Source organism: Chrysochloris asiatica, unplaced genomic scaffold (assembly GCF_000296735.1).
Source record: "Chrysochloris asiatica unplaced genomic scaffold, ChrAsi1.0 scaffold00026, whole genome shotgun sequence".
NCBI classification, from domain to species: domain Eukaryota; kingdom Metazoa; phylum Chordata; class Mammalia; order Afrosoricida; family Chrysochloridae; genus Chrysochloris; species Chrysochloris asiatica.
In genome coordinates this window covers 3,917,637-3,944,194 of record NW_006408544.1, presented here as the reverse complement: position 1 = coordinate 3,944,194, position 26,558 = coordinate 3,917,637, and the positions used below count along the sequence as shown (strand labels likewise).

Below are 26,558 nucleotides of genomic sequence, written 5' to 3'. Positions count from 1 at the left end.
CATCTTCGATCTTTTCTCCATTTATATGGGTGTTAATCATTGGTCCAGTGGTGAAGATTTTTGTTTTCTTACATTGAGGTACAACCCTTACCAAAGGCTATGGTCTTTGATCTTCATCAGAAGTATTTTAAGTCCTCTTCACTTTCAGAAAGCAAGATTATATTAGCTGCTTATTGTAGGCTGTTCAAGAGTTTTCCTCCAATCCTATGTGACGTTTTTCTTTATATAATCCAGCTTCTCAGATTATTTGTTCAGCATACAGACTGAGTAAGTATGGTGAAAATACAACCCTGGTACATACCTTTCTAATTTTAAACCATTCAACATTCCCTTGTTCTGCTCAAACAACTTTCTCTTGGTCTATGCACAGGTTACTCATGAGCACAATTAAGTGCTCCGGAATACTCATATTGTGTAATGTTGTCCATAGCTTGTCATGATCCACACAATCGAAAGCCTTTGTGTAGTCAACAAGGCAGGGGAAAACATCTTGCTGGTATTCTCTGTTTTCAGACAAGATCTATCTGACTTCAGTAATGATACCCTCATTTCACGTCTTCTTCTGAAACTGGGTTGAACCTCTGGAAGTTCTCTGTCAATTTATGGTTGTAAACATTTTAAAATGATCTTTAGCAAATTTTGCTTGCATGGGATATTAATAATATTGCCTGATGAGTTCTGCATTCTGTTGGATCATCTCTCTTTGGATCCCTTCCAATTAGTTGGCCAGGTAGCTGTCTTCCAAGGTTCTTAGCATAGATGAGTGACTGCCTCCAGTGCTGTGCCATTTTGTTGAACAATTTCAATTTGTATTCCATCAATTCCCAGCACCTTGTCATTTGCCAATGCCTTCAATGTACCTTGGACTTCTTCCTTCAGTATCATTGACTCTTGATTATATGCTACCTCTTGAATTGTGTGAACAGCAACCATTTCTTTGTGTATTCCTTCCATCTTATTTTGATGCTTTCTGCATCATTCAATATTTTGTCCATGTTTTTGTTGTTATGTGCTGTTGAGTTGGTTCTGACTCATAGCAACCCTGTATAGGGTTTCTGAGGAGTGGCTGGTGAGCTTGAACTACAGACCTTGCAGTCCAGCGTATTAACCTACAGCACCACAGAATCCTTCAATATTGCAAATCGAGGCTTGAATTTTTTCTTTAGTTCCCTCAGCTTGACAGGAGAGTATGTGGCCAAAATACGCTTCAAGTAGAAATCAGCAAGATGTGAAAATGGATAGAAATTGGGAGTTTAGTAACTGACAAACAGTCCTGCTCAATACCTGCTGGGACACTTGATTCTGTTCTTGGCTTACGCTGTTTACTGTTTTTACGTATTCCAGATATACAAGGATATTGTTGACAAATGCCATTGAGTAAGTTCCGACTTACAGCAACCCTGTATAGCATTTCCAAGGCTATAAATTTTTGTGGGAGCAGAAAGCCTCATCTTTCTCTTGTGGAGATGGTGGGCTTGAACCATCAACTCTGTGGTTCATAGTCCAGTGCTTATCCTCTACAGTCACCATGCTCCATGGACAAGGATTGTTGGTAAGTGCCATCGAGTCAATTCTGACTCATAGCAACCTGTATAGGGTTCCAAGGTGTACGTGGCAGGTTTGAACTGCCAACCTTAAGGTTAGCAGTTCAGTGCTTATCCTAGAGTGCTACCCCAGGATTAAAAGGGACCAATTATCAAAACTATGAAAGACAAAGAGACAGGAAGAGAACAACTTATTTGGAAGCCTAAGACAGGATCCCAAATGCTCCAGACAGGCAACAACATGGCCTACTTTGGGTTTACAAATCCAGTCTTACATGCTGAATAGGAAAGGGATCATGACTTAGTGTCACGTCAAGAACTGGTTTCCAGCCAGGGTGGCATGACCTCTGAGAATCATGTAGGTGTCAGTTATTCACTACAAGAAGCATCAGACATAGGATATGTGTGTCCTGCTATCCTCTGCCTGGCAGGCCGTATCAGTAGTCAGTAGGAAATCCATTCTGGAGGCTTCCTAAAGGGAACAGTAATAAAATGAAACTGCCCCAGAAAAACAGAACTGGCATTATAGTGAGGGGCCCCTCATGGGAGTACAGCTGTTTGGTTAGAGGAACCTAAGGGCATATGGTCACCAGGTTTAAATTTCTGCACAACTGACAGACGAAAGAGGTTAGACCTACACAGAGCACAGGTGGAAGACACAGAAAGATTTTAGCTCTTGTTACTTAAACCTCTCCAATTGTTGAGTATCTTGAACTGGATGGGCTGCTTTGAGAGGTCAAAAGTCTCTGGCTATTGGAAATGGGGACCAGTCTAGTAATTTCAGGTCTAGGTAATCTAGATTCTGAGACATAGGGATTTTAGACCCACCAAGACTAGGAGAATGGCAGGAACCTCTTCCTCCCCTTGGCCTGAAGATAAGCTTGAAGGAGGAGCAGGTTCAGTCACCAATCCACCTCCCTGGCTGAGTTCAGTCACTCAGTGGTAGTGTCTGGGGACTTTCTTGGTGGGGCTGTCTACAATCTGGATAGCTTGTTTTCTCTCTTTAAAAGGAAAAGCTTTGGTAAGAGGGGAGACTGCGGGAGACTATTTTCATCTCAGTGTCTGTTCCAAAGCTTTGGTGTTTTGCCAGGATTTAAGCATGGTATACAGAATACTGTTAAAAATAACCCCTTGATTGAACAGAAGGCGTGGGAGAGAGGGGATAGCCAGGCAACTTTGTTAGAGGGTGGGGGAGGTGGGTAAGGAGAAGAAGTGTGTGTTCAGAGACCCTGGGAAGGGTCTCATTCCATAAGACTTATATAGACTCCAAGGGACTGAGAGTCACGGAAATAATTACTCCTAACTATACCCTTCCAGGAAGAATTTCCCAGTAAGTGTGCTGCTCTGTGTGTGCCTGGGATGTAAACAAACTGCCAGTTTTGAAGGGTTCTCCCAGGACAGAGTCTGCCATTTTTCTGTCCTAACTGCCAGTGTATGGGACAAAGGTCAGGGAAAGAAGACAAGGAGCAGGAAGTCAAGAAAGGTTAATAATGTCAAGAGCCATTAGAGGTCAAAGAGCAGAGGGCTCTTATGATTTGTGTGTGAGGGCTTCCAGACTTTTCCATCTGTAAACAGAAGTTTAACATAGATGGGATTATCTTAAATGTAATATTCCATAACTTAAAAAAAGTTAACAATATATTGTGGATTCACGCCAATAAATATAATAATGCACCATTACTTTTCATGATTGTATATTATTTCATCAGAGGGATGTTACTGTTGCAAAGTGCCATTGAGTCAGAGGTGACTTAAAGCCACCCTATGAACAACAGAGTGAAACAAACACTGCCCAGTCCTGCACCATCCTCACAACTGTTGATATGTTTGAGCCCATCGATGCTGCCACAGTGTCAATCTATCTGTTACAAGGGCTCTTATTCTTTTTCTATAACTCTCCGTTTATCAAGCACAACATCCTTGTCTAGGGACTAATCCCTCCTGACAACACGCTCAAGGAATGAGAGACTAAGTCTTGCTAGCCTGGCTTCTAAGGAAGATTCTTGTTATCCTTCTTCCAAGCCAGATTTGTTTGTTTTTCTGGCAGTCCATAGCATTTCCGCCCCCAATTTTTTATTGTGAATTCAGTGAAGGTTTACAGAGCAGATGATCAGTTTTACATTAAATAAATCATAAACTTTGCCTCATGACATGGTTGCAATCCCCTCCATGTACCAACAATGAACAGTATCTACCTCTTTTCACTTTGACTAATGCATAGTTCTCCCTGTGTCTCCCACTACCTTCATCTTTCCTCTGCTAACCCCCATCTTGTTGTATACTGCCTGCACTGCTGCCCACATTCACATGTGTCTAACCTCTAGCCTGTAAATAATTTTTCCTCTCCCACCATCCCCAGTATCATAATAGATTGTTTCTTTGATTAAGAAAACATCTTTAAAAAACTTTTTACAACATTGGTCTCATATAATATTAGTCTTTTTTGTGACTAATTTCATTCAGCATAATGTCCCAGGTTCAACCATGTTGTGAGGTATTACAGAGTAATCATTATTCATCAGTGTTTTGTAGCATTCCATTCTGTGTATTCCAAAGCTTGTTTAACTATTCTTCTGTTGATGGACATTTAGGCTGTCTCCATCGTTTTGATATGTCTCTTGTAGACAGCATACTGATGTGTCCTGTTTTCTTATCCATTCTTTCTCTACGTCTCTTGATTGGTACATTTAATCCATTTACATTCAGTGTAATTATTAATAAGCATTCATTGAGCCCAATTACTGGAGATTGTAATGCAAAGGTTGAAAACAAAAAGGATCAGTATTTGGAAATTTTGGCTTTGGTGATACAAACAATGTGGGAGATCGCATTATAGAATTTTACAAGGCCAATAACGTGTTAATTACAAGTATCTTGCATAAAAGACAAAACATATGTTTTATGAGACAACACCAGATGGAATACACAGAAACCAAATTGACTACATCTGTGGAAAGAGACGGTGGAAAAACTCCATATCATTAGCCAACACAAGTTCAGGGAGAGACTATGGAAAAGACCATCAATTGCTCATATTTAAGTCCAGGCTAAAGCTGAAGAAAATTGAAAACAAGTCCACAAGAGCCAATATATGACCTTGGACATACATTATCTGAATTCAGAGATCATCTCAAGAACAGATTAGGTGCATTAGACACTGAAGACCAGAAGAGTTATGGGATGACATCAAGAACATCATACAGAAGAAAGCAAAAGGTCATTAAGAAGACAAGAAAGAATAAAAAGATCAAAATGGATGTCAAGAGACTCTGAAACTTGTTTTCCAGTGTAGAGATGCTAATGCAAATGGAAGAAATGAGATGGTAAAAGAGCTGAATAGAAAATTTCAAAGGGTAGCTTTAGAAGACAAAGTCAAATATTACAGTGAAATGTGCAAAGATCTTGAGTTAGAAAACCAAAAGGGAAAAACATGCTCAGCATTTAACAAGCTCAGGGAACTGAAATAAAAATTCAAACCGTGACATGCAATATTGAAGGATTCTATGGGCAAAATACTGAATGATGAAGAAAGCATCAAAAGAAGATGGCAGGGGTACACAGTCACTGTACCAAAAAGAACTGGTCAGTGTTCAACCATTTCAAGAGGCAGGCATACGATCAGAATCAATGATACTGATGGAAGCAGTTCAAGGTGCACTGAAGGCATTGGCAAACAAAAGACTCTGGGAATTAAAATACAAACTGAAGTATTTCAAACTGATGCAGCATTGGAGGCACTCACTCACCTATGCCAAGAAATTTGAAAGACAGCTACCTTGATGGACAACTAATTGGAAGATATCTATATTTTTGCCCATTCCAAAGAGAGGTGACTAAAGTTGGACAAGAAATAAAGTGTTGGAGGAATATTAAAAGTACTGTGGACTGCCAAAGGACCAAACAAATCTACTGGAAGAAGTACAGTCAGATGCCCCTTAGAAGTCAAATGGTCACACTTCATCTCTCTCATTGTTGTTGTTAAGTACCACGGAGTCAGTGCTGACTCATAGAGACCTTGCACAGGGTTTTCGAGGCTGTAAATCTTTACGGGAGCAGAATGGTTCATCTTTCTCCTGTGGAACCGCTAGTAGTTTCAAACTGCTGACCTTGCAGCTGGCAGCCCGACTCGTAACCACTATGTTACCAGAGCTCCTCATCTCTCATACTTCAGACTTATTATCAAGAAGGACAGAGAAGGACATCATGCTTGGTAAAGTAGAGCGTCCGTGAAAAAGAAGGCCCCCAACAAGATGGTTTGACACAGTGGCAGCAGTGTTTCATTCTGCTGTGCACAGGTCACTATGAGTTGGTACTGACTCAACGACATCTAACAACAACATGAATTGATTGCTGTCATTTTATGTGCTGTTTTTTTGTTTTTTTAGTGTGTGTGTGGTGCTCTTGACTTCTTTGTTCCACATAGTTTTTTATGCAAAGTTCATTTTGGTTTGTGGGTTTTCTTTTCTTTTGTATTAATGTTTACTAAATCTTTCTGATTTTTCTTTTTTTTTTTTTCTTTTTATTTTGATAGGCAGATGTATTATTTTGCTTTGAGTTTACCCTATAATTTGTCAAAATTTCCCTACTTAAAACAGTCTGTATTACATTGAAATCTGCTTGACTTCCTTGCTATTTGGAAGTTTTGTATTTACACTATTCCCCTTTTTTGCTTTGTAGTTGACTTCATTATACATTGATATCTCTGGTTCATTTTCATTTTTATAGGTTTGTTTTACTTAACAAACTTACTTACGTCTATATCTTGATTGAGTTCTGGGTGATAATGTCATGTATGGTAATCTTGGGTTGTTGTCTGCTGTTATTGGTTCTCAGTCCAAAGAACACCCGTTAGCAATTTCTGTAAAGTTCATCTGGTCATTACAAATTCCTTTTAATTTCTATTTATCAGGAAATGTCCTAATTTTGTCATATTTGAGGGGCAGCTTTGCTAGACATATGATTCTTGGTTGGCATTTTTTTTGTTTCAGTTTTATATATGTCATCCCATTGCCTTCTTGTCTACAAGGTTTCTGCTAAGAATTCAGAGCCTAGTCTTAATGGTTCTCTTTTGTAGGTAACCTTTTGTTTTTCCTGACCTGCTCTCAGGACTGTTTCCTTGTCTTTGATTTTGGAAAGTTTGACTATGGTATATCTTGGTTATTTTCTTTTGGGATTTATGCTGTTTGTTTCTTCCAGCTTCTAGTATGCTTATCTTCTCATCTTTCATGATGTTAGGGAAGTTTTCTTCTAACAACTCTTCAACAATTTTTCTGTACTTTTTATTGTCTCTTCCATTCTGAAATTCTAGTCACCCGTAAGTTGTTCCTCTTCATGGTGTCCTACCTTAGACTTTCTTTGGATTTTTTTCATTCTTTTTTTCTTATTGTTCTTCTAGCCTACTAGTATTGAGAGATTTATCTTCAAGTTCACTAATTTGGGATTCCATTGCTTTGGATCTTTTCTGCTGCCCTTTCAATATGCAGTCCATTTCTAAAATATGAGTATTAATCTTCTGGATTTCTGATTTAATGTTTTGTACTATTTCAAAATTTGCATTTATTTTGCCTGTTTGCTCCTGCAGCACATTTCTGAATTCTTCTAAAGTTTTTTTTGGTGTAGTCTCCTTTTGGTCAAGCCGTTCGTTGAAGGTACCAAAATATGATTCCTTTGAATTATTTTTCAGTTAGTTCCACTACTGTTTTTCTCTCAGAAATATTTTCTGTCTCTGCATCTTGGTTATCTCTTTGAGCTATTCTGTCTTGTTTCTTCACGTGAGCTGAAATTGTCTATTGTCTCTGGGGCATTGTGGGATTTTCATACTTGTAAAAACAAACAGTGTAGTTGTTGGACTCAGAGGGGATAAATCTATGGCAGTCTCCTGCAATTAAGGAGCTCACAAGGTGGATGTGGAAGGGAAGTGACAGCAGAGTTCTTGGCCCTATTTGGAGTTCCCATTGTCCTTGGTGTTATCTATGTCCAGGGCACTCAATCCAGAAGTAGTTCTTGACGGTCCTTGATGGAGCTAGTTTCAGTGTCTTTTAGGATCATAGGGAAGCAGGGTGCAAGGTTCAAATGCTGTTCTAGTGGCTCTGTGGGTTTTGTAGTTCTGGATTCGAGCCCACCTGATTCCAGGCACCAAAACAGCAACAAAAGTGGTACAGCTGGCCTCCAACTCACACTGATGTGACTTTCAACCACACGGCTCTGAACTCAAAGAGAGCAGGGTCTGCACTGCGGGCACATGAGGGTGGGAGATGGTCACAATTCTGGTCACCAGGGGAGTGTGAGGAAAAAAAAGAAATCGCATCTTTTCCATCACCTGCGTGAATGTTGGGCCTCTGTTCACTGCCAAAGCCGCTCACAAGACGGTTGAGATGTGTCTGGCCAGCTGTTCACTAGTCATCCATCTCTCTGGCGTCCCTGCTTGGCCTCTCTTCCAAGTATACACTCCACTCACCTCTCTAACCTTTCTTCTGAAGTTCAGGGTGCCAGAATTTTCATCTGTGCCTCTTTGATTTAGTTTCTCATCTCTTTGTCATTGAGGGGCTCTGTAGTGCATCTGTCTACAGCATCTTGGCTTTCGTACGTCTTCACTTTTTCCAGTTGCTTTAGCTCCTATATACTCAAGAACAAGTTTCAAAGTCTCTTCTAACATCCATTTTGGACTTTTCCTTCTTTCCTGTCTTTTAAAATGACCTTTTGCTTTATGTATAATGTTCTTAACATGATCCCACAATTCTTTTGGTCTTCAGCCAATGTAGTCTAGTGCATCAAATTATGTTCTTGAGATGATCTCTAAATTCAGGTGGGATACATTAAAGGTCATATTTTGGCTTTTGTGGACTTGTATTTCATCTAGTGGAGTCCTCTTTGTTTCCAACTTTCACATTCCAATCGCCAGTAATTATCAATGCATCTTGATTACGTTTGATCAATTTCAGATTGAAGAAGTTGGTAAAATTCTTCGATTTCATTTCACTCACTTTACGGATTTGTGTGTAAATATGCATAATAGTGGTATTAACTGGCATTTCTTGTAGGTGAATGGATATTATCCTATCATAGACAGCACTGTACTTCAAGATAGATTTTGAAATGCTCTTTTTGACTATGAATGCAATGTCATTCATTTTAAGTTTGTCATTCTTGACATAGTAAACCATATAATTGCCTGATTCAACATGGCCAATACCAGTCCATTTCAGATCACTAATGCCTAGGATACCAACTTTATGCATTCTATTTCATTTTTGACAAGTTACAATTTCCTTAGATTCATACTTTGTACATTGCACATTCGGATTATTAATGGATGCTTGCAGCCATTTCTTCTTATTTTGAATTGTGCCCGATCAGTAAATGAAGATCCCAATAGCTTTGCTCCATTCACATCATTAAGGTCAATTGTACTTTGAGGAGTCAACAATTCCCCAATCATTTTTGAGTACCTTCAAACCTGAGAGTCTCATCTTCTAGCACTGTGTCAAAAAATGTTCCAGTGATAAAGGCTCAAAGTGGCTCGCTTACAAGGTTTCAAGAGGGAGTTTAGTTTAAGAGTGTGTGTGTGTGGGGGGGGGGGGCGAGATAGAGTCCCCACTGAATAGTTTTCATCTTGTCTAGATGGGTCTGAGGGTAAGATTCTTATGATTCAATAGTGAGTAATGTTATCCTGACTAATTGTGACTGTCACAATTGTAAAGGTATAAGTTTTGTAACAAAATCGGGGGAGTAGTTAATCTTACAGTCCAGAAACAGAAGACCCTAGGACCATAAAGGGAGAAGAGCACAAGTGGAATGCAGGACCTTATCCAGAGAAGCAGCAACACCAGAGATGGAGGCAGAGATGGGGACATGGAAAGAGGTAGCAGCTGAGGACTCTAGACTCATGGAAAGAGAGGGACTGAGAGCTGGTGGCCAGGAGGCAGACTTGCAGAATGTGCCCTTTGGTGGTTTCATTATTATATATGCCTGAGTGTTAAAAAATAACAAAAACAAAGAACTAAAATGAATAGAAATACCGTTAACTTATGGAGGGATTATAACCATTGTAAGGAGCTCTGGTAGTGTATTGGTTACGAGTTGGGCTGCCAACCTCAAGGTCAACAGTTTAAAACTACCAGCTGTTCCATGGGAAAAAGACGAGGCTTTCTGCTCCCGGAAAGATTTACAGCCTCAGAAACCTTGTACAGGGTCGCTATGAGTTGGAACCGACTCCACGGCATATAACCACCACCACCACCACCAATGAAACAAAGTATATGATTTGTTGAATGTAAAACTGATGATCTGCCCTGTAAACTGTAAACGTTCACTCAATTCACAACAAAAACTTAAAAAAATAAAATAAAAAAAGTTCCACTATTATTTACAAGTTTTTCAATGGACCACCTCTTTTTCTTCAGCTCTGCTGAAACCTGCCCAAAATGGGTGGTCCTGCTGATAGATAAAATATTGGCAGTATAACTTCAAGCATCACAGCAATTTACAAGGCACCACAGTACAACAAAGTGACAGGTAAATCATGGGTAGGGATGTGTATAGTTATTTAGTTATTCTCAACTGAGAGATATTTAGGTTGTTCCCCCCCACCACCCCTTACCAACATGGTACAATAAGGATCTTATTCAAAATCTTATGTGTATAAATATGATTATTTCTTACAGTAAACACTAAGAAAAGGAATTGTTGGGTAAAATGAAATACACATTTTATATTTACTACTTATTATCTCACAATTTTGGAGGAAACAAAATACTGCTTTCTCATGATTTCATCCAATTTCTCTGGCTATTCTTTCGTATTCTTCTTCATTATTTCTTCATCCTGTTCATTTATGTATTAATATAACCCAAAGTTCTGTGTTGCTTTCTTCTTTTTTCCAAAACTTACATGCTAATTGCCTACAAGAGTCAAGGAGTTACTGTGAATACGTGAAGTGGGCCAGATGTCGCAGGAATAGTAAGTTAAGAGTGTACATACTTCCAAAGGCATTCACATTATTTTAAAATCCTGTGTTAGCAACACAAATCATGTCTACAGGTAGATTTTATTTGTAAACTGCCGGTTTTGTATCCAGTCTACACACTTGCCCTGCACTACCTTAAATGCTACCACAGCTTCATCTAGACACTGCTGCCCGTTTCTGCACCTCTAGCCCCACCCATGTGTGCAAATGACTGCTTTGCATTTCCTTGTAAATGTCCAGATACATCTCATCATCATTATGACCACATTCAAATTCTCAGTCTCTGCCATTCAGACCACTTCTGAATGTTTAACTACTGAAAACCTTATGAACAGCAGTGGAACACAGCCAGATATCACCAGAATATTGAATATTTTGAGTTGTGCCCCATCAGCTAATAAAGGTCCTGAAAAATTTACTCCATTCATTTCATCATGGTCAAGTACTCTGAAGAGGCAGCTCTTCTCTAGTCATACTTTGAGTGCCTTCTAACCTGATTGGTTCATCTTCTGGCATTATATCTTACAATATTCTGGTGCTTTCAATATTCATAATGTTTTGATATTCACTAGTCTGGTGCTGACAGTGTTCCATTGCTATTCATAAGGTTTTCAGAAGTAGGCCACCTCTCCTTCCTTAGTGTGTCTTCATCTGGAAGCTCAGCTGAAACCTGTCTACCATGGGTGTACCCTACTGGTATTTAAAATACCAGTGGCATCACAGCAACACATAAATCACTACAGTATGACAAAGAGACTAGACGAGTGTAGTACTTGAGTAGTTCCCATCTGAATTCAGAGATTTCAAGAACAGATTTCATGCATTTAGACACTAATGACCGAAGGCCAGAAAAGCTGTAGATGACATCGAGACCATCACACAGGAAGAAGGAAAAGATAAAAATGGAATTCAAACGAGACTCTGAAACTTGCTCTCAAGAGAGATGCTAAAGCAAATGGAAGAAATGATGAGACAAAAGAGTTGAATGCAAAATTTCAAAGGGTAGCTCAAGAAGACAAAGTCAAGTATATAATGAAAAGTGCAAAGACCTGGAGTTAGAAAACCAAAAGGGAAGAGCACACTCAGCATGTCTCAAGCTGAAAGAACTAAAGAAAAAAATTCAAGCCTCAAATATGGGCAAAACTGGAATCCTGCTGTGGCACTGCAGGATAAGCACTTGACTTCTAACAACAAATTCGGTGGTTCAAACCCACCAGCCACTCCTTAGAAAACCTATAGAGGGTTGCTATGAGTCAGAACTGATTCCATAAATGGGCAAAATATTGAATGATTCAGAAAGCATCAAAAGAATATGGAGGATTACACAGCGTTACTGTGCCAAAAAGAAATGGTCAATGTTTAACCATTTCAAGAGGTAGCATATGATCAAGAGGCAATAGAAGAAGTACAAGGTGCACTGTAGGCACTGGCAAAAAACAAGGCTCCAGGAATTGATGAAATATACATTGAAATCTTTTAACAAACTATTCAGCACTAAAGGTACGTACTCATCTATGCTATGAAACTGGAAGACAGCTACCTGGCCAACAGACTGGAAGAAATCCACATTTGTGCCCATTCCAAAGAGAGGTGACCCAACAGAATATGGAAATCATCTGACAATATTGTTAATACATATAAGCAAACTTTTGTTAAAAGATAATTTAAAAAAAAGAATGCCAAAGTTCAATGACAGGGAACTTTCAGAGGTTCAAGCCAGATTCAGATGAGGACATGGAAAGAGACATATTCATTGCTGACATTAGCTGTGTCTTGGCTGAAAGCAGATAATACCAGAAAGCTGTTTGTGCTCTTGAATGTGTGGAGCATGAACAAGCTGTGGATAACATTGTGGGTATTCCAGAACACTTAATTGTGCTCAAGAGGAATCTGTACATAGACCAAAAGACAACTGAGTTGCTCAAATAGAATAAGGAGAACAGAATGGTTTAAAATCAGGAAAGGTGTGTACCAGGGTTATAATCTTTTCCCGTACTTATTCAATCTGTATGCTGAGCACATAATCTGAGAAGCTGGATTATATGAAGAAGAACATGGCAGCAGGATTGGAGGAAGATTCATTAGTAACCTGAGATATGCAGATGATACAATCTTGCTTGCTGAAAGCAATTGTAATTTTTGATAAGTATCATCGATACTTAATATTTCTGACCCATAGCAACCTTGTATAGGATTTCTGATGAGTGGCTGGTGGGTTTGAACTGCAGACCTTGAAGTTAGTTGTTCAGTGCTTATCCTACAGCTTCATATCAGGACTAGAAGTAGACTTAAAATACTTACTGATGAAGACCAAATACCCCAGTCTTTATTATGGGTTGCACCTCAATGTAAATAAAACTTCTCACCACTGGAATTTTTGAATGAAGAACACTGAAGTTGTCAAAGACTTCATTTTTCTTGGATCCACTATCAACACTCATGAAAGCAGCAGTCAAGAAATCAAATGATGTATTGTATTAGGCAAATCTGCTGCACAAGACCTCTTTAAAATATTCAAGATAAAAGATGTCAGTTTGAGGACTAAACTGCCTGACCCAAGTCATGGTATTTTCAATAACTTCATATGCATACAAAAGTTGGACTATGAATAAGGAAGACCATAGAAGAATTGATGCATGTGAGTTACAGTGTTGGGGGAAGAATATTAAAGTACCATGGACTGCCTGAAGAACAAACAAATCTGTGTTGGAAGATGTATAGCCAGACCACTTCCTAGAAGCCAGGATAGGGAGAATTTGTCTCCATACTTTGGACATATTATTAAGAGGGTTTAGTCCCTGAAGAAGGACAACATACTTGGTAAAGTGGAGGGTAAAGTGGATGGTCAACAAGATAGACTGATATAGTGGCAGCCCCAATGGATTCAAGTGTAACAACGAATGTGAGGGTGGTGCAGGGTCAGGCAGCATTTCATTCTGTTGTGTATAGAGTAGCTATAAGTCGGAACTGATTTTATGGCACCGAAAAACAACAAATCCTTTCCTTCTGCCCCAAACAAAAAGTCTAAAACCAGAAACAACTGCCCTTCTTCTTTGGTTCCCAATCTCAAAGAATGGCACCACCATTTCCCCTATCTTTGAAGCCAGAAATCTGCAAGTCATTCTAGATTCTTCCCTCTCCCTAGCCTTGCGAATTCACTTAATCATCAAGTCTGTTCAGTAGGCACAACAAACACTTCTTATTGGGGTTATTGCTAGTTGCTGTGGAGTAGATTCTGACTCGTGGTGAGCCCATGTGTGCAGAGGAGAACTGCTCTCCAGGGTTTTCAAGGCTGTGATCTTTTAGAAGCAGATCATTAAAGCCAATTGGGTGGGTTCAAACCACCAATCTTTCAGGTAGTCAAACACTAAACTATTTGTGCTGCCCCAGGATCCTGAGCACTTACTGAGTATGTAATCAGTCTCAGATAATGTTCATTAGGAGCCAGGGCTGGCCACAAAGAGGAACACTATGAAGTCCGTATTGCAGAGGTACCCTGGGGGGCATTGTAGAATAAGCACTGGACTGTTAACCACAAGGCCAGCAATTCAAACCCACCTGTCCCTCCTAGGAAACTCTATACAGCGTCACCAGGAGTTGGAACCAACTCGATGGTGCTGAACAACAACAAATATTGTAGAGGAGAGACTGATAAAAATGCCATAAAAAGTTGGGGGTTAGGAAGATGCTAGGAAAGAAGCCTGCACAAGATGTTATGGGAGGGGAGAAGAAACACTTTGATTCTATTCCCTAAGGCGTTCCTCAAACAGTCTCTTCTTCTTCATCCACATGTGACTGCCTTCAACAGTTACTACAACAGTCTGCTGTAAGCAGTCTTTATGTTTCTAATTTTCCTCCTCCCATTCATTTTCCATACTGGGTCAGAGCAATCTTTCTAAAATAGCAAATGTGATCACGTCATCTTCTTGTTTAAAATCTGTCACTAATTCCTCATGCTCTCTGTAACAGTCTAAAATCCTCTTGGAGTAATGCATGGTATCTCCCAAGATCTGGCCTTGGATGACCTCTGCACCTTGTCTTCTAGCACTCTAGGATGTACTCACTATGCCCAAACCTTCTACACCACTTGCAGTTCTCTGAATGTTCCTGTGTACCTCATGAGACATTCCCTCTGCCTGAAAACCTGCCCTATCCTATTTTCAAATGCCTAGTCTATCTGCGGGAGTCTATCTGTGAGAGTCCTGGTGTGGTGCTGTGGGCTAATGCATCAGACTGCAAAGTTGTTTGAACTGCAAGGTCAGTGGTTCAAGTTCACCACCTGCTCCTTGGAAACCCTAAATAGACTTGACAGCACTTAACGAAATCAACAACAGTCTATCTGCAGAGTCCTGGTGTGACAATGTGGGGTTAATGCACTGAACTGTAAAGTCAGTTTGAACTACAAGGTGGGCAGTTCAACCTCACCAGTCACTTCTTGGAAACTCTATACAGGGTCGCTATGAGTCGGAACCGACTCATCAGCACTAAACAACAACAACAACAACAATCAATATGCAATCTTTAAGACTTTGGTAAAGTCTTAAAGCACCTTCAAAACTCCTTCTCTGACCACTTCTCCCTAGAAAGATGCTTCTTCCAAGTGCTCTCTGGTCCACACCCTCCCAGTGCTGCAGGCACCTTCCCAAGAAACCTTCCAAGGCACTTTGCCCAGGCTGCTGAAGGGGGCCATGACATGTCTTTACCTGGATGTCTTCAAGAACAGGCAGTGTCAAGAAAATATGGGGGTGGGGGGTAGATAGTGATGCCAGAGGCGGTCAAGAGACCAGGAAAAGGAAAAGGTCCATCACCTTGGTTCTGGTTAGGTGTGGCCTCTAGGGGTCTGCAAATATTTTAATGACCACAGACAACATATTTTGAGGAGTTACCCACAGGATCTATCTGACCCACTGACACTTGCAGCTTCCCCACCCCTGCCAAATAAAAAATACACAAAGAAAGGAAATATACGGAATGATAGTGAGACCACTCACCAATTAATGAATGAGGATTTTCTCTGGCTTTTAAATGCCAGAGCAGCTTTTTAGAATGAAGGCCAAGAGCTATTCTAAGTCTCATGGTAGAAGAGTGTGACTAGAAATTACCTTAAAGAAAAAAGCTTTCTCCAACTCCCTCAATTTAACTTGGTGGTCCCTTCCTGGGTAGCCTACACTTTCACTCAGAGTGCATCGCCATTTTGCTTTCATGTCTGACGCCCCCTTAGACTGAACTTCTAAGGAGATTGTTGTTGTTAAGTGCCATGGAGTGGGTTGTGACTCACAGTGACTCTGTATAGGGTTTCTGAGGAGTGGCTGGGGGTTTGAATTGCTGACCTTGTGGTTAGCAGTCCTAGGGATTATGTATTACTCTGCATTCTTAGTAACCAGAATGTTGCCAAACATATGAAAATGCTTATGAGACAGGTAATAGAGGAATGGGTGGGAAGGAAGTTTAGATAAACAAGTTTCAAGCTGAGAGGTTTGGTGATAAAAATAAAGAGATAAAGGCAATAAATCAGTGCAATGCCAAGAAAACATTTCTCTTGCTATGTGGGAGATAACAAGGAAATCTTCAAGAAATGCATGAAAACTATTATTTATAAGGGTACGGCTTACACGATAGTATTTGCAATGGAAAGAAGTGAGAAAAATCCGAAAAGGCACTGGTGAGCCACACTTCTCCACTGGGAGTACTACAGGGTCTTCAAGCTCAGCATTTTCCACATCAACTTAGTTATTACTCCCCAAAATTTGCTCTTCCCCTGTGTTTCCTACGCAAGAGAAGACACTAATCTCACCAGCTGCTTGAGACAGAACTTGTTTACCAGTTTTGACTCCTGTCTCTCAGCTACCTAGTGTTATTTCTCCTCCTCTGACATCTCACTGTCTGTCAGGATCTTCCTCCGCAGTCTCATCTCCTGGAATCCTCTCTCCCTGTTTCAGACTTCCTAAAGCACAAGTCCAATGTTGGCCTTTCTACCTGCCTTGAAATCTTTGCTGATCTTATCAAGAAGGTTGGCAATCAAACCCTTCTCTGTCAGGACTGGCAATCAGGACAGGCTGACTTCCTGGCAGTGTGTTTCCTCCCCTCAGTGAGGGCCTTTCACGAACTCTTTGCCTGGTTAGTTCCTAATGGTCTTTCTTCACCATTCAGCCCCCTCTAAATGAAACCTTTTCTGACCCCACAGGTTGATGAGGTGTCACTGATCTGTGCAGTCACCACACAGAGACAGCCAAACTATTCTGTTTGTCTCTCTCACTCATTCACTGTTAAGTTTCTCGTTTGTCACTGTACTCCAGGGCTGTGTACAAAGCCTGGCAGACAGTGGGTGTTCTGGAGTTGGGAAAGGGGTGGAATCTACTTGGGGTCCCTGGGTCTCAGCAGCGGGCAAATGGTCACCATAGGCAGGGTACAGATAGGGACCTGGCTGCAGGCCTGGTCCCAGCCCCCACAGATGTGGCAGATGTGAACGCTTTCTTCTGCCTGAGGGCCTTCTCTGCCAGATGGGAGTGGCTAGAAGGGGGTCTCAGGATTAAGACCACATGCTATGCAGACATGCCCAATCCTAGGGGGGGTTAGGGGTGGTGGACCCTGGCTTAGTGATAGAGCCCACTTTCCTCAAGCCATTCTTCATTCTTTATGGTCTCTGAATTGCAGTAGCAGAAATTGCTCAGCCTCAGTGTGAAGCTTTCCGTGACTGGTGTAGAAGAAATGCCATCAACAGCCTTTTGTTTGGGCTTGACTTGGGTGAACATGCCAAGAAGACTTGCTAAGAAGAGTCTTTTCAGATGTCATTCTGTCTGTCTGTAGCCCTGGTTCTTGCAAAGCCATTCATGAACCAGTTTTTCTGAGGTTCCGAAAGGTTACTATGTGACAAGCCTCCAGCCCGGGACAGACTGGCCCCTCAAGTCTTCTTGTCAGAACTGGAGGCTGCACACTCTCATGGCCTGTTAGCAGCACCAGGTGAGGTACTGGGGAGATAGTGATGAGGGAGCTCTCTGCCCAGGCTCCCACTCGGCAACCTGAACTCACTATAATTCGGAGGGACAGCGTCAACTTATTTCCCCCAATGGTGAACTGGATTTGAGACTGTATGTTTTAAAACCATTTCCCCAATGTTCAACACAGTGCCCAGCACAAAGAAGTGCCCAGCACTCAATAAAAATGCATTAGATGAGGGAACAAACAGAATGCAATTCTCAATGATTTGAACTAAGGGAGGTCATCAAACTCAATGTTTGGAGGAAAGAATTATCTAGAACTTAACATATTCTTAGACTCTTTAGATTCTCCCCACTGTTGATGCTGCTGGGATGGAAGCCCTGAGGGCCAGGTCCTGCAGCACAGATGGCCTGAACATAGCAGAATGCATAGGTAGGTCATAGCAGGGTCCACTCCCCGCCCCCCTTAGGTTTCCCACTCCAAATCAAAACCAGTAGTGACAATTGTGCTGATAAGACAGATAAAGAAGGAGAAGACGTGGAAACTGTCCCCAATACATTCAGTCAGTAAGTGGTGACAAAGGGTACATTTAAGGTAGAATCAGACAAAGATTAGGGATAGATGAAGAACTGAAGGAGCCCCAAGTCTAGGGGCCCAGGGAAGAGCTTCCCAGAGAAGGGAGTGTCTGAGTTTTGGAGTTCTGAAGATGAAGAATATGAGGAGGGACACTCCAGACCGAGTCCCCTCTGTGGATGTAGACAGCCCACCACGCTGCGTGCTTGTCTTGTCCATGGTCCCTTCTGAGGGTGAAGCCTGCTACAAGCGGTCCTTTCAGCAGAGATTGCAGGGCTTTGTGCCACGTGACATCCGAGCTGCTTCTTGAAGTTAAAGCTGTGGTTCTACAGCCAGAAAATCTGGGGAAGGACATGTGTACCGTGTCAAGGTGCAAAGACTAGGGTTTTATAAGGAAATGCCACCTGGGGGTTATGGCACCAGAAGGCATCATTTTCCTCGTGCTCTGACAGCTTTGTCAGGTGGTTGGAAGCCTTTTCATTAAATTACAAGTTATCAGTTGCATCCTATGTGGCTGGAGTTGCCAAAAGACATACTTCCTGATATGTGGAGGCATTCTTGTATCAACAAATGCCAATCACTTGGGTCTGTGTGCATGGCCAACACAAGTCCTGACAGCTCCCAGGCAAGAGGCATTACGGGAAGGTCTCTAGGAGAGACAGGTAGTCCGGGCGTAAAGCGAGAACAGTAACAACAATTACCATCCCTGACGGAGGGCTTCTACAGGCTAGGCACCCAGCCAGGGGCCTTGTGCACATCATCTCACATAATCCTCATAACTTCCCAGGATGCAGGAATCCTTAGCTCCTTACCTTCAGATGAGGATGCTGAAGCTCAAAATGACTAAGGAACTTGTCAAACTCAGGTTCACTTGATTCCAAAATCCAAGGTCTTTTCACTTGTCCAGACTGAGGGAGGCATGCTTCTAGTTGCATTTCTAAGATAGCAGGGACGTGATACTGTGACCCTGGCATGGGCGTAGGCAAGCCCCCAATAACAAGGGTTCACTAAACCAATGGAGAAATCAAGAGTCAAAGCAGTCCCTTCTCTACTTTTCTGGCCAGCCTCACCCCAAAGCCGCAAGATGATAGTGTGAGTGTGGCCAGACCACTTCTGCCCCAGGTAAAAAGTTCTCTGCTTCCTGAAATCTAAGCCAGCCTTCAGAAAAGATCTGAAATGCACTCAGGAAATGCAGAGCAATTAGGCCTACTCATGGCCTGGGAAAGAAATGAGAACCCTCCAGCTAGACGGAACATGACAACTGTAGAACATGTTTTCACCCTGCTCTCTGTGTCCAGCTACCAAACCTTGCCTTGAAGGGGACACATGGCTGAATAAGGAAGAGCCCTGAGGCTCACAGAGGTCTCCTCTGGAAACCTGGAAGTTGGGCTGGATAGAAAAGGGCTGATCCTTCCTCTCTTCTTTCAGCAAGTATTTCTTTGTGGAGTTCCTGAGTAAGTACCAGGACAGAGAATGGACCCAGGCTCGCCCCTTTCTCCGGAACCTGTGCCCTATGTACAGTTGTACCTGTGTTGACAGCTATCCTTGCCAAACTGAAAGTGCCAAGTCCTTTGTTTTGTGTACAAGGGTCGGTGACTAAGTTGGCACACGCCAGAAGCCGAGCTCAATGCAGAGACCAGGTCTCCTGGACGTGCGCTCTTTTTCCACAGCCTTGAGTGTTGGGCTTGGTTGCTGGGATTGGCCTGGCTGCCTCTTGCTCTATTCTTCATTGTAGTACAGGAAGACAAGGCTACAACAGCACTGGCTACATCAAAGGCAGCTGGTGACCATGCTGAAAACAGGTTATTGCTTCTGAAGAAGGATTCTTTCCCATCAGGGGAACAACATATTCTCATGGCACCTAATCAAACCAGTGGCCATTCTTGTTGCATCCTGTATATCAGAGCTAGCTGTGCATGCAGTAGCCTCGGAGCAGGAAGAGAAAGAAAGTTACAAGAGTAGAGGCAGGGGTTAAAGCAAGTAAAAAATGGCCTAAGAGCAAACATGAAGCTAAGCAAAGTCCTGTCTTTAACGTCTCTTGTTGGACTGCAGGTATGCATAATGGTGGAGACAGGGAATGAAGTCACCCTTGGCTGATAGCAGGCAGAGAGTCCATTTCTGAGCCTTCAGGTATGAACTTGTCCCATCTGGGGTCCTTCTCCATTTGGAGGTATGCTTCTTGGGGCAAGTTGATGGACTAAGCAGCCGACTATTAAGTCTCCTCTCATTCTTACCAACCATCTGTTTTCAAGGTTGTCTGCTGTAGGAAGATTCCCCATACAAATTGTGAAACACAGGTAGGGGAGGATGTGTCTGTCCCAACACACAGAGGCACAAAGATGTCCCAGAGCCAACTGTCACCAGACCTGCTTTCATGATGCTGTCACCAAGGGCTCCCAAGAGCAGAGGCCATGTTGCCCAAATCTCCGTACCTCATCCAAATCTTGTCCATCTTCTGGGTTTCATGTATGGGTTACTTCCCATTTCTTTTCCTCCCACCCACATTTTTCTGAATGAATCAATGAATCAGATCTCAGGCTCTCTGGGCAGCGCTGGTGGTTTCTCTCTGCCTACGTCATTGGCCTCGTCCTGGACTCTGTACGGCGTAGGGGTAGAGACTAGAAAGCTTTCATGACAGGAGGCAGGCATGGACTGCAGGCATAGACTGAGTTGGGAGAGCAGGACAAAATCCTCTCTGCAGTTTCTCTCTCTGTCCCTGGGCCTTGTGTGGGTGGAGCTGAGACTTGGGTCCTCCTCTCAGCAAGGAGCCAGCTCAGGGCTGCTCCTGGCCTGGAGCCCTGCTCTGTTTGGGAGAAGAGCCAGGATCACGTTCTGTGCTTTTACCAGCTTTGCTCTTCACAGGCAGCAGAGCGCCCCACGTGGGGATCTTGTATCCGAACCAAGAAAAGCAAAGCTGCTAATCTGACAAGATCAATCCTCAGATACCACAGGAATGTAGGCTGCCTGCCTTCTCTCACCATGGACTGTGCTTCTAACACTCCTAGGGTTCTTGCTCTGGGCCTGCACCTAGACTGGGTCTGTGAGGGAGGATGCTGCTCCCCACCCAGGTTCAACTTTGCACTGCAGCCTCATCCTCCCAGGCACATCTCAGGCATCAACTGAACCAGGGATTCTCCCCAGTCAGTCTCATCAACCTTCTCAGCTCCAGGGACTCCTCCGGTCCTCCAGAACCCGGTCTTCAGGTCTTCCATAAAATGCATTATATGCTGGATATTTTGTTATCTCCCTTAGCCCTGAGGTAAGAAGGTACACATAAAGGAAGGAAGGTTCACAGAGGTGAGGCCCAACCCAGTTCTATTCACCCCAAAGCCTGTGATCTTATCACTACAGTTCACTATCTCTCAAACCATCTGTGAGAGGGCCAGTTTGTTTCACATTTTAAATCTCAATTCTGTCACAGAGTGATAATTCTATAAAGTATGATTAAAATCAATTGCTAGAAAAATTGAATCAAATATACAGACAAAATATAAACCCCATTTAAAAAATTAGATTTAGCAGACATAAACTTAATTGTATTTTGTCAAATTGCTATGGAGTCTCGGTGGTGCTGTGGGTTAATGCGCTGGACTGCAAAGTTGGTTTGAATCTCAAGGTCAGCAGTTCAAGCACACCAGCCGCACTTTGGAAACCTTATACAGGGTCTCTGTGGATTGGAACCGACTTGATGGCACTCAACAACAACAACAAATTGCTATAGATGTTCCCAAAGCTTTCTTCTAGATTTCTACAATTACCTTGTAGTAGACTGGCTCATGTCACTTTTGAGTCCCTAGCACACAACAGGCTCCACACTGACTGGTACCCCGTTTGGGCATTCTACCAAGGCTTCTGCTTGGCATTTATCTTCAGGGAAAAGACTGCAAGGGGATGAGACATAGCTCTGCAGGTCCTGACCTGGGGCAGGAGAAAGGGCATGCTCGAGTACTCTCAAGAGCAGCTGGCAGACAGAGACCTAGCCCTTTCACTGGTAAATTTATAACCAGGAGAATTCAACAAGTAGGTCTGCAACATTCACCTGTGTAAAGAAGTGTGGATCTCTGGTCATTTGGGGAAGGAGAGTTCTTTAAAGAAAACACAACCTCTGGCCATCAACTGCAGATCCACCCAGGGGTTGGAAGCAGAGCACGGAGGAAGGAGAGGTGAGGTGTCTAGCCTCAGGGTACGGGGTGGGGGTGGGGAGCAACTTTTTGGAATGATGAGGAGAGAAAGGGGCAGCTTGAGAGGTATACTTAAGAAGTGGAGTTAGCTTAAAAGCCTAGCATGGATTGCTTCCCAGAGGAGTCAGAACACCTGATGCTAAAGGGGGAAATAAAAGATGGCAGGGAAGCCAAGAGAACACGGGGGCAATTCCTCCAGCTTCTACCTGAAGCCTAGGTCTAGCACAAGCATTTAGGCTGTCTAGCCAATGCAGGTGGTCAGTCTTTGTGCACTCTGAAGGGAAGCTCCAGTTTGGACACTTGGATGAGACAGGAAGAGGAAAGGATGACCCCCAGATTTCCGACATGGTTGACACAGTGGATACTGAAGTGAGCTGTGAGGACTGACCAGATTTAGGGAACATTTGGTGACTGAGCATTCGGTGATTTGAATATGTTGAGTTTGAGATGCTTGAGCCATCCAAGTGGAGCTGTCCAACAGAAAGCTAGGCATTTGAGTCTAGAGATCAGGATGGATTTGGGATACAAACATTCAAATGAGCTGGAGCAGTGGAGTGAGAAGAGGGCTACAACTGCAGCCTGGAGACACCATCACTTAAGAAAAAGGAGTCTGTTCACAAAAGGGGCTGAGAAGGAAAAATCAGAGAGGGTGGAGGAGAACTGGGAGGAAGTCTGGATACAGAATTAATAGGAGTTTCAAAATGGAGGAAAAAAGGTCAGTACCACCAAATGTGGCAGAGAGAGCAAAGAAGGTAAGGTTGATTGAATCTGTCAGTGCTTTTGTGATCGAGACAAGAGCATTGCAGGAAAGGAAAGAGGGGAAGTGGAAGGTAGACTAGAAAGACACAAGGAAGCAGAGAAAGCAATTGCGGTGAGTCTACTGCACACTGCTAGGATAGGACCCAACTTGATCCCTGTCTAAAAGGGCCAGAGGGAGGACAAAGGGCCTCTGCAACGTATGGTATGGGATAACATTTAGCAAGGATGCCTCTCAATCTTACCACCTTCCCTGATATTAAAAATAAAAGTACCAAGATCCTTCTCTGGAAGGGCACAGAGGGAGGAGTTATGGAATGTGGAGATACCCAGCTACCCTGGCCAGGAGCCCACAAACTTTCAAAGCCCCAGGTGGGTAGAACAGGCCTCCTGTACCTTCACATGTAAGGGTCCCAAAACAGATGGCAGAGACTCTGTGAAACACTCCAGACATCCTGCCTTAGAAAGCTCAGCAAGGTTTTAAATGCCAGCCTTGAATTCTGGGGAACTCAGCCAGCTTGGACCACAGCAACAGTTCCTTAAAAGTATGGGACTCAGATACACAGTCACAGGTACATACCATGCACCCTGGCCTTTGACATGCAAAGTGCTTCTCAAAGTAAAGAAAGGGTTTCCTCTGCAGACAAGGGGACGATTTCTGCACCAGGACCTCATTAGCCACCACCCGGCATCTGGGAGAGCTCTATTTTGGCTGCTAGCCAGCCTGTGTGTGAAACACTAGTTGTGAGAGGAAGCAGAATGCAATAGTTAGTAGGCATGTGGGCTTTATGGTCAGAGTGCTTAAGGTTAAAACCCAACTTCAACACGTCCTGTCTGTGCAACCTCAGGCAAACTTTTTTTACTTCTCCACACATCCATTTCCTCAGATTTCAAACAGAACCAATAATAATTAATATCGACCTCAGAGAATTGCTGGAAGATCAAAACAGAACAAGGAAAGAGCCTTAGCAAAGGGCCTGATGTGTAGTAAAAGCTGTACAGATGGCAGCAATTGTTGTTGCTGCTGCTGTCATCACTGCACCATGGGTACAGCCTGAAGCAGAGCCCTGTGGCCTCTCTGAGGAAATGGTTTACCAAGGGCTTTAGCCTATGGAGGCCAAACTCACTCCCAATGCTGAGTGGCTACACTGCCTACAGCTGAGACTGATATACGCAATTGTTTTTCCAACAGCCACTCAAACGTATTGGCCAAGTATTAAAAAGAAAATGGGGAGCGTTGAATCAGGTTTTACGAATTCTACTTTTTCTTTAAACTTATATCCTAAATGCTTACTAGAACCTATTCTGGAATCCTGCTTTCTACGTGAAAAGACACATTTGATTATTATGAAAGTCACTGTGAAAACAGAATTCTTTTAATAATTATCTAACAAAATTTTCTGGAATGATCTAATATTTTGTTTCAAGTTACATAATCTCATTTGATTCATTTGACTGATGAGTTAAGTAATGTTCAGACTTTTCCAAGCTCACAAAAACTGTTAAATGAGAAAGCTATAAGGACTTTCTGTTTCCAAATCCCATCCTCCTTCCAAATGATCATTATCGATACAGGTCGTAATAATTACTTCTCTTCAGTAAACTTCTGCCACTGAAAGTGTCGCATCGCCTTTTCTCACATGGACAGACATTCACAAAGCAAATATTAAGTGCTTACTGTGTGCAATAGGCTCTGCTAGTTGTGGCCAACCACAAACAAGACCATGTCTCTGTACTAAAAAGCTCAGGGTAGAGTGTGAGAGAAAAAGTATTGGCAAAGAACTTCAAGCTCAATAACGAGCTATGCATGAGGCATTGTCATGGTACAGGTTGAGAAAAGAGGGGTGGTGGTTAAGGGATGACTTTCCTTTCGTGAAACCAAACACATGAAAGGCCTTAATCCAGGGTTTAGAGTAGGACAGGGGCCCAATACAGTTGAGACCTTTTGGATTTGATGTCTCCGGTTGCCATCTCACTCATTAGAAACTGTATCTAGGCAAGCAGGGCTTGTGTCCAGAAGACAGCATAAGGGTGTAAGAGGGGACTGGCTTCCCAGAGAAGCAAAGTCTACAGCTTAGACTGGAGGATATATTCCCTTCCTTTCCCACTGCCTGCCTTCTGGGGTTTGGAGTCAATGACTAGGAGGGTTCAGGGAATAGAGTGAGGATGGATGCTTTACACAGCACTCACTTGGCAGTAATAAAGATTCAAGGGCTTGACTTTTTACACTGTGCCAGAACTAGCACAGCAAAACAGCAGCATCAAGAGCTTTTCATATCGATGCTAAAAAGCCATCATCCTGGATTTACTTAGTATTTTTGGTCAAAATGTCAAGAAACATGAGGAAATTAACATGTCATGAGGAAACACACAAACCTGGATCCCAACCTTACAACATACCTGTACACAAATTAGGTGGATCAATAATAAATTATAAACAACAAAAATATAACAACACTAGAAGAAAACAGAGAAAGGCATCTTCATAAACTACTGTTGTTGTTGTTAAGTGCCATTGAGTCAGTTCCAACTCATAGTGACCCTGCATATATAAATTTTAAAACTACCATGGAGAGAAGTTTGTTAAAATAAAAAATGCCTAAAGCTTTTGATATAGAAAGATTTTGGTTTAGATATTTTCAATTATGTGGGAAATTACATATAAAAAAGGTTATTCATAAGATTGGAAATTGCCCAAACATCCATCAAACTGGAACTAATTATTAAACTTTGGTCCATCAGACTGCTAAATGAAAATGAATGATTCCAGCCATGATGGAATCATAAGGATGGGATTTACCATCCACCTTTAACGACTAAAAAACCAGTCCAAACACAACAAAACCATGACTGTCAGACTTTGACCTGATCCCTAAAAAGTGGAAACAAATGAGGTATAAACCCTACAATTGCCCATATTACTATCTGGTAAATGACAGTTTCCAAGCCACATTGCAGGGACAGAGAACCCAAATCCAGTAATCCTTCTAAGATGAGAAGATAGATCAAAGATCAGGGAGGTCAGAAAGACTAAATTGGTGTGGGAGACTACTGTAGAGCAGGGAGCATCACATGATTCTGTTGTTGTTGTTAAGTGCTGTTAATCAGCTCCAACACATAGTGACCCTCATGGGTTTCCAAGGAGCAGCTAGTAGGTTTTAGCTACCAACCTTGTGGTTAGCAGTGCCAAGTGCTTATCCTACAGCACCATACCATAAACTCTAGAGATCTGTGAAGGGGCCCCTTCAAATCATTGGCTAAGTGTTAACCTATGCATGTGTGAGAAGAAACTGATACTGAGGAAAGAACACCAGAGAGCAATAGGTCAAACAATTTCTGGTGTTCACACATGACTGGAAATTGTTTGTGTTCAAACAAATTTGACTGGAAATAAACTAGTTAGAGTGTAAAGACCTCATAATACGTGGGGTTACTGGGTAGAGCCCTCAGAAGGGTGTCATTTGTAGTGGGGATAAATTAGCTCTGGACAAAGGCTGCTCAAGACTTGTCCTAACACAAGAAGCTGGTTCTTTGAAAGAATTAACAAAATCGACAGACCATTGGCAAACCTAACAAAAGAAAAGAGGGAGAAGACACAAA

General features: G+C 42.3%; 1 protein-coding gene across 4 annotated transcripts in view; it reads right to left on the bottom strand.

Annotated features, from left to right (window-relative positions):
* The window catches only part of ST3GAL3 (ST3 beta-galactoside alpha-2,3-sialyltransferase 3), a 317,828-nt gene that overhangs the window by 82,332 nt on the left and 208,938 nt on the right, over window positions 1-26,558 (bottom strand). Inside the window, exon 4 of one of the 4 annotated variants that reach the window (XM_006839671.1) lies at window positions 1,733-1,767. The exons of the other annotated variants lie outside the window; for them this stretch is intronic. Coding sequence (XP_006839734.1) covers window positions 1,733-1,767 — 35 coding nt within the window. The remainder of the gene's footprint in view (window positions 1-1,732; window positions 1,768-26,558) is intronic. 4 annotated transcript variants of the gene reach the window in all.